This window comes from Nerophis lumbriciformis, linkage group LG18 (genome assembly GCF_033978685.3).
Source record: "Nerophis lumbriciformis linkage group LG18, RoL_Nlum_v2.1, whole genome shotgun sequence".
Taxonomy (NCBI): Eukaryota; Metazoa; Chordata; class Actinopteri; order Syngnathiformes; family Syngnathidae; genus Nerophis; species Nerophis lumbriciformis.
The window spans coordinates 5,600,668-5,616,164 of record NC_084565.2 but is presented as its reverse complement, the minus strand read 5'-3'; the positions used below and the strand labels follow the sequence as shown (position 1 = coordinate 5,616,164).

The following is a 15,497-nucleotide window of genomic DNA, read 5'->3' as shown; positions in this document are numbered from 1 at the left end:
ATGAAAGGATGCTGCTGAGCACAAAGAAGAGGTGACAGTCCTCTGATCTATTTACTAGCAGTCTACGTGTTGACGTCCACCTGAGGGACTTTTAGTGGGTGTGGCCTGCTTACCTTGGTGATGAGCAGAGGTTCACCATGCTCCAGTCCTCCTCGCAGCGTGAATCCCCACGGCGCACCTCCAGAGAGCAACACTTCCACCAGCTTCCAGCCCTCCCCGTCTCGGGTCCTCGCTTCCAGCTCGGCCGCTTGGTGCGTCACATGCCAATGGCCGCCGGCTTCTACGTGGTGCGGGTCTACCTTGGAGTCCATGACGCTGGAGGAGGAGGAGGAAGAGAGTCCCGTCACTCCTGACCATGTGTGACTTCAAACATGACACTTCATAAAGGCTTGACGGTGGCAGCAGTTTGACTCTGGAACAGACTAATCATAATGATTGGTAATGATTTTCACAATCATTATGAGAGACATTTTAATATTAAACAAACGTAAATAAATGGGAGCTCCCCTTTTCCGCCCAAAAAATCCAATAAAAAAAAACATTCAAAAAGTGCCAACAGTACTCACTTTACATTTGGTGACTAGAACATTAACAAATGTTAGTGATATTGTTATTAGAAGTGCTAACGCAGACCGACTGTTTATGGCGGCGACGTGATCACTTCCTGTGTTGACATCATCGAGTAGTCTGCTGCTTCCTCGCTTCCCTGCTCCCTGTAAATGTATCCCCGATCAGTGTTTTTCAACCTTTTTAGAGCCAAGGCACATTTTTTGCGTTGAAAAATTGCGGAGGCACACCATCAGCAGAAATCATTACAAAAAACGAAACGCAGTTGAGGGTAAAAAGTCGTTAGCATGACATCAAAGGAAGAGTTAGCGTACTTTTAAGATGGTGCCAAATATCAAAAGCCATTATGTTTATGTTTAAATGGATCACATGAGCTAAAAAGCTAACATAAAATGTTAGCATTCCAAAGTTAGCATGACAACAAAAGAAGAGTTAGCATACTTTTAAGATATTGCCAAATATCAAAAGCCATGATTTTTATGTTTGAACAAATAAAATGAGCTAAAATGCTAACATAAAATGTTAGCATGCTAACATGATAACATAGGATAAGTTAATGTACTTCTAAGATGGCGCCTAGTATCAAAAGTTATTACTTTTTAGGTTTAAATGAATAAAATGAGCCAAATTGCTAGCATAAAATATTAGCATTCCAAAGTTAGCATGACAACAAAGGAAGAGTTAGCTTACTTTTAAAAGGTGCCATATGTCAAAAGCCATAATGTTTATGTTTAAATGGATCAAATGAGCTAAAATGCTAACATAAAATGTTAGCATTCCAAAGTTAGCATGACAACAAAGGAAGAGTTAGCATACTTTTAAGATAGTGCCAAATATCAAAAGCCATGATTTTTATGTTTAAATTGATCAAATGAGCTAAAATGCTAACATAAAACATTAAGATGGTGCCAAATATCAAAAGCCATGATTTTTATGTTTAAACAAATAAAATGAGCTAAAATGCTAACATAAAATGTTAGCATGCTAACATGATAACATAGGATAAGTTAATGTACTTCTAAGATGGCGCCGAGTATCAAAAGTTATTACTTTTTAGGTTTAAATGAATAAAATGAGCCAAAATGCTAACATAAAATATTAGCATTCCAAAGTTAGCATGACAACAAAGGAAGAGTTAGCTTACTTTTAAGATGGTGCCAAATATCAAAAGCCATTATGTTTATGTTTAAATGGATCAAATGAGCTAAAATGTTAACATAAAAGGTTAGCATTCCAAAGTTAGCATGACAACAAAGAAAGAGTTAGCATACTTTTAAGATGGTGCTAAATATCTAAAGCCATGATTTTGATGTTTAAATGGATCAAATGAGCTAAAATGCTAACATAAAATGTTAGCATTCCAAAGTTAGCATGACAACAAAGGAAGAGTTAGCATACTTTTAAGATGGTGCCAAATATCAAAAGCCATTATGTTTATGTGTTAAATGGATCAAATGAGCTAAAAAGCTAAAATAAAATGTTAGCATTCCAAAGTTAGCATGACAACAAAGGAAGAGTTAGCATACTTTTAAGATGGTGCCAAATATCAAAAGCAATGATTTTTACCTTTGAACAAATAAAATAAGTTAAAATACTAACATAAAATGTTAGCATGCTAACATGATAACTTAGGATAAGTTAATGTATTTCTACGATGGCGCCGAGTATCAAAAGTTATTACTTTTTAGGTTTAAATGAATAAAATGAGCCAAAATGCCAACATAAAATGTTAGCATTCCAAAGTCAGCATGACAACAAAGGAAGAGTTAGCACACTTTTAAGCTGGTGCCAAATATCAAAAGCCATGATTTTTATGTTTGAACGAATAAATTGAGCTAAAATGCTAACATAAAATGTTAGCATGCTAACATGATAACATAGGATAAGTTAATGTATTCCTAAGATGGCGCCAAGTATCAAAAGTTATTTATTTTTTAGGTTTAAATGAATAAAATGAGCCAAAATGCTAGCATAAAATGAGCCAAAATGCTAGCATAAAATATTAGCATTCCAAAGTTAGCATGACAACAAAGGAAGAGTTAGCGTACTTTTAAGATGTAGCTGAGACAGGCTCCAGCGCCCCCCCGCGACCCCAAAGGGAATAAGCGGTAGAAAATGGATGGATGGATTATGTTTATATTTAAATGGATCAAATGAGATAAAATTCCAAAGTTAGCATGACAACAAAGGAAGAGTTAGCATACTTTTAAGATGGTGCCAAATATCAAAAGCCATGATTTTTATGTTTAAATCGATCAAATGAGCTAAAATGCTAACATAAAACACTAGCATTCCAAAGTTAGCATGACAACAAAGGAAGGGTTAGCGTACTTTTAAGATGTTGCCAAATATCAAAAGCCATGATTTTTATGTTTGAACGAATAAAATGAGCTAAAATGCTAACATAAAATGTTAGCATGCTAACATGATAACATAGGATAAGTTAATGTACTTCTAAGATGGCGCCGAGTATCAAAAGTTATTACTTTTTAGGTTTAAATGAATAAAATGAGCCAAAATGCTAGCATAAAATATTAGCATTCCAAAGTTAGCATGACAACAAAGGAAGGGTTAGCGTACTTTTAAGATGGTGCCAAATATCAAAAGCCATGATTTTGATGTTTGAACGAATACAATGAGCTAAAATGCTAACATAAAATGTTAGCATCCTAACATGATAACATAGGATAAGTTAACGTACTAAGATGGCGCCAAGTATCAAGTTATTACTTTTTAGGTTTAAATGAATAAAATGAGCCAAAATGCTAGCATAAAATATTAGCATTCCAAAGTTAGCATGACAACAAAGGAAGGGTTAGCGTACGTTTAAGATGGTGCCAAATATCAAAAGCCATGATTTTGATGTTTGAACGAATACAATGAGCTAAAATGGTAACATAAAATGTTAGCATGCTAACATGATAACATAGGATAAGTTAACGTACTTCTAAGATGGCGCCAAGTATCAAGTTATTACTTTTTAGGTTTAAATGAATAAAATGAGCCAAAATGGTGGTATAAAATATTAGCATTCCAAAGTTAGCATGACAACAAAGGAAGAGTTAGCGTACTTTTAAGATGGTGCCAAATATCAAAAGCCATTATGTTTATGTTTAAATGGATCAAATGAGCTAAAATGCTAACATAAAATGTTAGCATTCCAAAGTTAGCATGACAACAAAGGAAGAGTTAGCGTACTTTTAAGATGGTGCCAAATATCAAAAGCCATGATTTTTATGTTTGAACAAATAAAATGAGCTAAAATGCTAACATAAAATGTTAGCATGCTAACATGATAACATAGGATAAGTTAATGTACTTCTAAGATGGCGCCTAGTATCAAAAGTTATTACTTTTTAGGTTTAAATGAATAAAATGAGCCAAAATGCTAGCATAAAATATTAGCATTCCAAAGTTAGCATGACAACAAAGGAAGAGTTAGCTTACTTTTAAGATGGTGCCATATGTCAAAAGCCATTATGTTTATGTTTATGTTTAAATCGATCAAATGAGCTAAAATGCTAACATAAAACATTAGCATTCCAAAGTTAGCATGACAACAAAGGAAGGGTTAGCGTACTTTTAAGACGGTGCCAAATATCAAAAGCCATGATTTTTATGTTTGAACGAATAAATTGAGCTAAAATGCTAACATAAAATGTTAGCATGCTAACATGATAACATAGGATAAGTTAATGTATTCCTAAGATGGCTCCAAGTATCAAAAGTTATGCCAACATAAAATATTAGCATTCCAAAGTTAGCATGACAACAAAGGAAGAGTTAGCGTACTTTTAAGATGGTGCCAAATATCAAAAGCCATGATTTTTATGTTTAAATCGATCAAATGAGCTAAAATACTAACATAAAACATTAGCATTCCAAAGTTAGCATGACAACAAAGGAAGGGTTAGCGTACTTTTAAGATGGTGCCAAATATCAAAAGCCATGATTTGTATGTTTAAATCGATCAAATGAGCTAAAATGCTAACATAAAACATTAGCATTCCAAAGTTAGCATGACAACAAAGGAAGCGTTAGCGTACTTTAAAGATGGTACCAAATTATGTTTGAACGAATAAAATGCGCTAAAATGCTAACAAAAAATGTTAGCATGCTAACATGATAACATAGGATAAGTTAACGTACTTCTAAGATGGCGCCAAGTATCAAAAGTTATTACTTTTTAGGTTTAAATTAATCAAATGAGCCAAAATGCTAGCATAAAATATTAGCATTCCAAAGTTAGCATGACAACAAAGGAAGAGATAGCGTACTTTTAAGATGGTGCCAAATATCAAAAGTCATTATGTTTATGTTTAAATGGATCAAATGAGCTAAAATGCTAACATAAAACATTAGCATTCCAAAGTTAGCATGACAACAAAGGAAGGGTTAGCGTACTTTTAAGATGGTGCCAAATATCAAAAGCCATGATTTGTATGTTTAAATCGATCAAATGAGCTAAAATGCTAACATAAAACATTAGCATTCCAAAGTTAGCATGACAACAAAGGAAGAGTTAGCGTACTTTAAAGATGGTACCAAATTATGTTTGAACGAATAAAATGCGCTAAAATGCTAACATAAAATGTTAGCATGCTAACATGATAACATAGGATAAGTTAACGTACTTCTAAGATGGCGCCAAGTATCAAAAGTTATTACTTTTTAGGTTTAAATTAATCAAATGAGCCAAAATGCTAGCATAAAATATTAGCATTCCAAAGTTAGCATGACAACAAAGGAAGAGATAGCGTACTTTTAAGATGGTGCCAAATATCAAAAGCCATGATTTGTATGTTTAAATCGATCAAATGAGCTAAAATGCTAACATAAAACATTAGCATTCCAAAGTTAGCATGACAACAAAGGAAGAGTTAGCGTACTTTAAAGATGGTACCAAATTATGTTTGAACGAATAAAATGCGCTAAAATGCTAACATAAAATGTTAGCATGCTAACATGATAACATAGGATAAGTTAACGTACTTCTAAGATGGCGCCAAGTATCAAAAGTTATTACTTTTTAGGTTTAAATTAATCAAATGAGCCAAAATGCTAGCATAAAATATTAGCATTCCAAAGTTAGCATGACAACAAAGGAAGAGATAGCGTACTTTTAAGATGGTGCCAAATATCAAAAGCCATTATGTTTATGTTTAAATGGATCAAATGAGCTAAAATGCTAACATAAAACATTAGCATTCCAAAGTTAGCATGACAACAAAGGAAGAGTTAGCGTACTTTTAAGATGGTGCCAAATATCAAAAGCCATTATTTTTATGTTTGAACGAATAAAATGAGCGAAAATGCAAACATAAAACATTAGCATTCCAAAGTTAGCATGACAACGAACAAAAAGTTACCGTACTTTTAAGATGGTGCCAAATATGAAAAGCCATGATGTTTATGTTCAAATCGATCAAATGAGCTAAAATGCTAACATAAAACATTAGCATTCCAAAGTTAGCATGACAACAAAGGAAGAGTTAGCGTACTTTTAAGATGGTGCCAAATATCAAAAGCCATTATTTTTATGTTTGAACGAATAAAATGAGCGAAAATGCAAACATAAAACATTAGCATTCCAAAGTTAGCATGACAACGAACAAAAAGTTACCGTACTTTTAAGATGGTGCCAAATATGAAAAGCCATGATGTTTATGTTCAAATCGATCAAATGAGCTAAAATGCTAACATAAAACATTAGCATTCCAAAGTTAGCATGACAACAAAGGAAAAGTTAGCGTACTTTTAAGATGGTGCCAAATATCAAAAGCCATGATTTTGATGTTTGAACAAATAAAATGAGCTAAAATGCTAACATAAAACATTAGCATTCCAAAGTTAGCATGACAACAAAGGAAGAGTTAGCGTACTTTTAAGATGGTGCCAAATATCAAAAGCCATTATGTTTATGTTTAAATCGATCAAAAGAGCTAAAATGCTAACATAAATCGCAATTGTTGGATATGACTTTAAACCATAACCAAGCATGCATCACTATAGCTCTTGTCTCAAAGTAGGTGTACTGTCACCACCTGTCACATCACACCGTGACTTATTTGGAGTTATTTGCTGTTTTCCTGTGTGTAGTGTTTTACTTCTTGTCTTGTGCTCCTATTTTGGTGGCTTTTTCTCTTTTTTCGGTATTTTCCTGTAGCAGTTTTATGCCTTCCTTTGAGCGATATTTCCCAAATCTACTTTTGTTTTAGCAATCAAGAATATTTCAGTTGTTTGTATCCTTCTTTGTAGGGGACATTGTTGATTGTCATGTCATGTTCGGATGTACATTGTGGACGCCGTCTTTGCTCCCCAGTAAGTCTTTGCTGTCGTCCAGCATTCTGTTTTTGTTTACTGTGTAGCCAGTTCAGTTGTAGTTTCGTTCTGCATAGCCTTCCCTAAGCTTCAATGCCTTTCCTTAGGGGCACTCACCTTTTGTTTATTTTTGGTTTAAGCATTAGACACCTTTTTACCTGCACACTGCCTCCCGCTGTTTCCGACATCTAAAAAGCAATTAGCTACCCGCTGCCACCTACTGATATGGAAGAGTATTACACGGTTACTCTGCTCTTTACTCTGTATGCTTTATAAAACAGAGCATATCCTACAAGTTGTCAATAGATACATTTGCTCATATTCCATTGATGATTGTGTTGTTTCCTTGCTTTAACACAACTCTTTCATTCATTAAACAAACATGTTTGTGCCAGAAACGCTGTGATAGGACAACAAAAAAAGACAACGCATGTTGTGTTGTCAGAGCAGACAACTTAATAGTTCCTCCTTTTGGAACTTTGACCAGACATGTTTGTGGTAGAAATGCCAACATAAGACAAAAATACAAGACAACAAAACAAGACAACATATGTTTTGTTTTCAGGGTAGACAACTTAATATTTCATTCATTTGAAACGTTAAAACTAACGTGTTTGTGGCACAAAAATGAATGCTAAGATAAGACCACGAAACAAGACACCGGTTATGTTGTCATTGCAGATAACTTAATAGTTCCTTCATTTGAAACATTACGCATGTTTGTTGTGGAAATGCTAAAATAAGACAAAAACAAAACAAGACAACACTTGCTTTGTTTTCAGAGCAGACAACTTGATGTTTCCTTCATTTGAACTGGGAAACAAACGTGTTTGTTGCACAAAATAAATGCTAAGACTACAAAACAAGTCAACAGAACAAGACAACAAAACAAGCAGACAACTTTGAAACGTTAAAACTATTGCGTTTGTTGCACAAAATAAATGCTAAGACTACAAAACAAGACAACAAAACAACATATGTTGCGTTGTCAGAGCAGACAACTTTGTATTTCATTCGTTTTAAACGTGAAACACACGTGTTTGTGGCACAAAATAAATGCTACGATAAGACCACAAAACAAGACAACAAAACAAGACAACACCTATTATGTTGTCATTGCAGATAACTTAATGTTTCATTAATTTGAAACGTTATGCATGTTTGTGGTGGAAATGCTAAACTAAGACCATAAAACAAAACAAGACAACATGTGCTATGTTTTCAGAGCAGACAACTTGATATTTCCTTCATTTGAAACAGGAAACAAATGTGCTAAGATAAGACCACAAAACAAGACAACAAAACAAGACAACATATGTTTTGTTTTCAGGGCAGACAACTTCATATTTCATTCACTTTAACCGTTAAATAAATATGTTTGTAGCACAAATTAAATGTTAAGATAAGACCACAAAACATGACATTTGTTATGTTGTAATCGCAGATAACTTAATAATTCATTAATTTGAAACGTTAAGCACGTTTGTGGTAGAAATGCAAAGATAAGACAACAAAACAAGATAACATTTGTTTTGTTTACACAGCAGACAACTTGATGTTTCCTTCATTCGAACCATGAAACATGTTTGTGGTAGAAATGCTAAGACAACAAAACAAGACAACATTTGTTTTGTTTACAGAGCAGACAACTTGATGTTTCCTTCATTTGAAAGGTGAAACACGCGTGTTTGTGGCACAAAATAAATGCTAAAATAAGACCACAAAACAAGACAACACCTGTTATGTTGTCATTGCAGATAACTAGATGCTTCATTCATTTTAAACGTTAAGCATGTTTGTGGTGGAAATGCTAAAATAAGACAATAAAACAAAACAAAACAACACTTGTTTTGTGTACAGAGCAGACAACTTGATGTTTCCATCATTTGAAACGTGAAACACACGTGTTTATGTTGCGTTGTCAGAGAAGACAACTTTATATTTCATTCATTTGAAAGGTGAAACAAAAGTGTTTGTGGCACAAAATAAATGCTAAGATAAGACCACAAAACAAGACAACAAAACAAGACAACATCTGTTATGTTTTGTTTTCAGGGCAGACAACTTTATATTTCATTCACTTTAACCGTTAAATAAATATGTTTGTGGCACAAATTAAATGTTAAGATAAGACCACAAAACAAGACAACACCTGTTATGTTGTCATCGCGGATAACTTAATATTTCGTTAATTTGAAACGTTAAGCCCGTTTGTGGTAGAAATGCTAAGATAATACAACAAAACAAGACATTTGTTTTGTTTACAGAGCAGACAACTTGATGTTTCCTTCATTTGAAACGTGAAACACACGTGTTTGTGGTACAAAATAAATGCTAAGATTAGACCACAAAACAAGACAACAAAACAACACCTGTTATGTTGTCATCGCAGATAACTTAATATTTCCTTCATTTGAAACGTGAAACACGTGTGTTTGTGATACAAAATAAATGCTAAGATAAGATCACAAAACAAGACAACAAAACAAGACGACACCTGTTATGTTGTCATTGCGGATAACTTAATATTTCATTCATTTGAAACGTGAAATGTGTTTGTGATACAAAATAAATGCTAAAATAAGACCACAAAACAAGACAACACCTCTTATGTTGTCATCGCGGATAACTTAATATTTCCTTCATTTGAAACGTGAAGCACACATGTGTTTGTGGTACAAAATAAATGCTAAGATTAGACCACAAAACAAGACAACAAAACAACACCTGTTATGATGTCATCGCAGATAACTTAATATTTCCTTCATTTGAAACGTGAAACACGTGTGTTTGTGATACAAAATAAATGCTAAGATAAGATCACAAAACAAGACAACAAAACAAGACGACACCTGTTATGTTGTCATTGCGGATAACTTAATATTTCATTCATTTGAAACGTGAAATGTGTTTGTGATACAAAATAAATGCTAAAATAAGACCACAAAACAAGACAACACCTCTTATGTTGTCATCACGGATAACTTAATATTTTGTTCATTTGAAACGTTAAGCACGTTTGTGGTAGAAATGCTAAGATAATATAACAAAACAAAACAACATTTGTTTTGTTTACACAGCAGACAACTTGATGTTTCCTTTATTGGAAACGTGAAACATGTTTGTGGTAGAAATGCTAAGATAAGACAACAAAACAAGACAACATGTGTTTTGTTTAAACAGCAGAGAACTTGATGTTTCCTTCATTTGAAAGGTGAAACACGCGTGTTTGTGGCACAAAATAAATGCTAAAATAAGACCACAAAACAAGACAACACCTGTTATGTTGTCATCGCAGATAGCTTAATATTTCATTCATTTGAAACGTAAAACACACGTGTTTGTCATACAAAATAAATGCTAAGATAAGACCACAAAACAAGACAACAAAACAAAACACCTGTTATGTTGTCATCGCGGATAACTTAATATTTCCTTCATTTGAAACGTGAAACACGTGTTTGTGATACAAAATAAATGCTAAGATAAGACCACAAAACAAGACAACACCTGTTATGTTGTCATCACGGATAACTTAAGATTTCATTCATTTGAAACGTTAAGCCCGTTTGTGCTATAAATGCTAAGATAAGACAACAAAATAAGACAACATTTGTTTTGTTTACACAGCAGACAACTTGATGTTTCCTTCATTTGAAACGTGAAACACGCGTGTTTGTGGTGCAAAATAAATGCTAAGATAAGACCACAAAACAAGACAACAAAACAACACCTGTTATGTAGTCATCGCAGATAACTTAATATTTCATTCATTTGACGTTTGTGGTAGAAATGCTAAGACAATACAACAAAACATTTGTTTTGTTTACAGAACAGACAACTTGATGTTTCCTTCATTAGAAACGTGAAACATGTTTGTGGTGGAAAAGCCGAGCCAAGGCAACAAAAGAAGACAATCAAGAGGTTAACACCTGTTGTGTTGCCAGAGCAGACAACTTAATGCTCTTAACGCGCACAAACGCAACAAAGGCGACCATCTTCGACAACCGCAGCGACAAAATAAACCCACTAAAGTCGCCTTTTTTGTTTTTAGCGACACTTAGTGACAAGTGGAAGAGTGAACTAGAGTAAATTGTTGCAAGAGTAGCGAGAGAAGACTTTAAAAGGCTGCTCTTACCTGACTGTTCAACTTGTGGTGACCACGCTAGCGAACTTATCCACCGGCCTGACTTTGATCTTCATTACCACACTACATTTTCGAACACTTTTCTACGGCTGCCCACACATTACACTCCTTTTGCTGCTTCCTCGTCGGCGAAGTGTGCCGCCGCTTCCCGGGGGGGTGGACGTTAGGAGCGGGACACTCCGGGCGGAACACACCGCCGATGCGCGCGCACCCACACCCTGGCACACTAACAATGGAAGTTCGTCACAACAGCGCCCCCTGTTGTCAGCCGCCGAATACTACGCAGTCTTTAAAAATAACAAGGAATATAAATAAAGGTTCATTTGTTACGAAGGTTTTTTTACATCAAATTTTGCAAACATTTGCATTAAATAAACATTTATGAGAAAAAAAAAAAAAAGTGCATGTTTAAATTCCCAGTTCGGTAAAATACGGTGTTTAGCGCAGACATATTTGTTAACTTGCTACAAAACTCGAGACTCACTTCCGGTGAATTAAACCTGAAGAAATCGATCCCGACTCAGAACCAGCCAATGAGGTGTCAGGTTTCAAGTCACGTGACACCCGAGGAGCACCATGAGGGGTTGGAGGAGCTCCATGGTGTGTTGGAGGAGCTCCATGATGTGTTGGAGGAGCTCCATGACGTGCTGGAGGACAACAAGACATGTTGGAGGAGCACCATGACGTGTTGAAGGAGCTCCATGATGTGTTGGAGGAGCTCCATGACGTGTTGGAGGAGCTCCATGATGTGTTGGAGGAGCTCCATGACATGTTGGAGGACAACAAGACGTGTTGGAGGAGCACCATGACATATTGGAGGAGCTCCATGATGTGTTGGAGGAGCTCCATGACATATTGGAGGAGCTCCATGATGTGTTGGAGGAGCTCCATGATGTGTTGGAGGAGCTCCATGATGTGTTGGAGGAGCTCCATGATGTGTTGGAGGGGCTCCATGACGTGTTGGAGGAGCACCATGATGTGTCGGGGGAGCTCCATGGTGTGTTGGAGGAGCTCCATGACGTGTTGGAGGAGCACCATGATGTGTTGGAGGAGCTCCATGACGTGTTGGAGGAGCACCATGATGTGTTGGAGGAGCACCATGATGTGCTGGAGGAGCTCCATGATGTGTTGGAGGAGCTCCATGAGGTGTTGGAGGAGCTCCATGATGTGTTGGAGGAGCTCCATGACATGTTGGAGGAGCTCCATGATGTGTTGGAGGAGCTCCATGACGTGTTGGAGGACAACAAGACGTGTTGGAGGAGCTCCATGATGTGTTGGAGGAGCTCCATGATGTGTTGGAGGAGCTCCATGATGTATTGGGTTACCTCCATGACGTGTTGGAGGAGCACCATGATGTGTTGGAGGAGCTCCATGACATGTTGGAGGACAACAAGACATGTTGGAGGAGCTCCATGATGTGTTGGAGGAGCTCCATGACGTGTTGGAGGAGCACTATAAGGTGTTGGAGGAGCTCCATGATGTGTTGGAGGAGCTCCATGATGTGTTGGAGGAGCTCCATGACGTGTTGGAGGAGCACCATGATGTGTTGGAGGAGCTCCATGATGTGTTGGAGGAGCACCATGACGTGTTGGAGGAGCTCCATGATGTGTTGGAGGAGCTCCATGATGTGTTGGAGGAGCTCCATGATGTGTTGGAGGAGCTCCATGATGTGTTGGAGGAGCTCCATGACGTGTTGGAGGAGCTCCATGAGGTGTTGGAGGAGCTCCATGAGGTGTTGGAGGAGCACCATGATGTGTTGGAGGAGCACCATGATGTGTTGGAGGAGCACCATGATGTGTTGGAGGACAACAAGACGTGTTGGAGGAGCTCCATGACGTGTTGGAGGACAACAAGACGTGTTGGAGGAGCTCCATGACATGTTGGAGGAGCACCATGATGTGTTGGAGGAGCACCATGATGTGTTGGAGGAGCACCATGATGTGTTGGAGGAGCTCCATGATGTGTTGGAGGAGCACCATGATGTGTTGGAGGAGGTCCATGATGTGTTGGAGGAGCTCCATGATGTGTTGGAGGAGCTCCATGATGTGTTGGAGGAGCTCCATGATGTATTGGGTTACCTCCATGACGTGTTGGAGGAGCACCATGATGTGTTGGAGGAGCTCCATGACATGTTGGAGGACAACAAGACATGTTGGAGGAGCTCCATGATGTGTTGGAGGAGCTCCATGACGTGTTGGAGGAGCACCATAAGGTGTTGGAGGAGCTCCATGACATGTTGGAGGAGCTCCATGATGTGTTGGAGGAGCTCCATGATGTGTTGGAGGAGCACCATGACGTGTTGGAGGAGCTCCATGATGTGTTGGAGGAGCACCATGATGTGTTGGAGGAGCACCATGATGTGTTGGAGGAGCTCCATGATGTGTTGGAGGAGCACCATGACGTGTTGGAGGCGCTCCATGATGTGTTGGAGGAGCTCCATGATGTGTTGGAGGAGCACCATGATGTGTTGGAGGAGCTCCATGATGTGTTGGAGGACAACAAGACGTGTTGGAGGAGCTCCATGACGTGTTGGAGGACAACAAGACATGTTGGAGGAGCACCATGATGTGTTGGAGGAGCACCATGATGTGTTGGAGGAGCTCCATGATGTGTTGGAGGAGCACAATGATGTGTTGGAAGAGCACCATGATGTGTTGGAGGAGCTCCATGATGTGTTGGAGGAGCACCATGATGTGTTGGAGGAGCTCCATGATGTGTTGGAGGAGCACCATGACGAGTTGGAGGAGCTCCATGATGTGTTGGAGGAGCACCATGACGAGTTGGAGGAGCTCCATGATGTGTTGGAGGAGCACCATGATGTGTTGGAGGAGCTCCATGATGTGTTGGAGGAGCTCCATGATGTGTTGGAGGAGCTCCATGATGTGTTGGAGGAGCTCCATGATGTGTTGGAGGAGGTCCATGATGTGTTGGAGGAGCTCCATGATGTGTTGGAGGAGCTCCATGATGTGTTGGAGGAGCTCCATGATGTGTTGAGTACAAACTAGAGTACTACTTGTGGCTTGGAGAGTATTAACTAAAGTACTAATTGTAGTATGGTGAGTACAAACTACTAGACCATTTAGACCAGTTGATCTGCCATTTCTTTTCTGCTCTGCCCCCCTCTCCTTCGTGGAGGGGGTGCACAGGTTCGGTGGCCATGGATGAAGTGCTGGCTGTCCCGGGTTGGGACCCGGGGTGGACCGCTCGTCTGTGCATCAGTTGGGGACATCTCTGTGCTGCTGACCTGTCTCCGCTCGGGATGGTCTCCTGCTGGCCCCACTATGGACTGGACTCTCACTGTTATGTTAGATCCACTATGGACTGGACTCTCACACTATTATGTTAGATCCACTATGGACTGGACTCTCACTATTATGTTAGATCCACTATGGACTGGACTCTCACTATTATGTTAGATCCACTATGGACTGGGCTTTCACAATATTATGTTAGATCCACTATGGACTGGACTCTCACACTATTATGTTAGATCCACTATGGACTGGACTCTCACTATTATGTTGGATCCACTATGGACTGGACTCTCACTATTATGTTAGATCCACTATGGACTGGACTTTCACAATATTATGTTAGATCCACTATGGACTGGACTCTCACAATATTATGTTAGATCCACTATGGACTTGACTTTCACAATATTATGTTAGATCCACTATGGACTGGACTCTCACACTATTATGTTAGATCCACTATGGACTGGACTCTCACTATTATGTTAGATCCACTATGGACTGGACTCTCACTATTATGTTAGATCCACTATGGACTGGACTCTCACTATGATGTTAGATCCACTATGGACTGGACTCTCACTATTATGTTAGATCCACTATGGACTGGACTCTCACTATTATGTTAGATCCACTATGGACTGGACTCTCACTATTATGTTAGATCCACTATGGACTGGACTCTCACTGTTATGTTAGATCCACTATGGACTGGACTCTCACACTATTATGTTAGATCCACTATGGACTGGACTCTCACTATTATGTTAGATCCACTATGGACTGGACTCTCACTATTATGTTAGATCCACTATGGACTGGGCTTTCACAATATTATGTTAGATCCACTATGGACTGGACTCTCACTGTTATGTTAGATCCACTATGGACTGGACTCTCACACTATTATGTTAGATCCACTATGGACTGGACTCTCACTATTATGTTAGATCCACTATGGACTGGACTCTCACTATTATGTTAGATCCACTATGGACTGGGCTTTCACAATATTATGTTAGATCCACTATGGACTGGACTCTCACACTATTATGTTAGATCCACTATGGACTGGACTCTCACTATTATGTTGGATCCACTATGGACTGGACTCTCACTATTATGTTAGATCCACTATGGACTGGACTTTCACAATATTATGTTAGATCCACTATGGACTGGACTCTCACAATATTATGTTAGATCCA

The 15,497-nt window shown here is 38.1% G+C and overlaps 1 protein-coding gene across 1 annotated transcript in view; it reads right to left on the bottom strand.

The window, feature by feature from the left end:
- shroom2a (shroom family member 2a) overlaps positions 1 to 11,266 on the bottom strand; it is a 146,424-nt gene extending 135,158 nt beyond the window's left edge. Inside the window, exons 1-2 of the mRNA XM_061977525.2 lie at positions 11,027 to 11,266; positions 114 to 315 (exon numbers count right to left, since the gene is read on the bottom strand). Of these exons, the coding sequence (XP_061833509.1) occupies positions 114 to 311 (198 nt within the window). The 5' untranslated portion in view covers positions 312 to 315; positions 11,027 to 11,266. The remainder of the gene's footprint in view (positions 1 to 113; positions 316 to 11,026) is intronic.
- Positions 11,267 to 15,497: the final 4,231 nt, after the last annotated feature.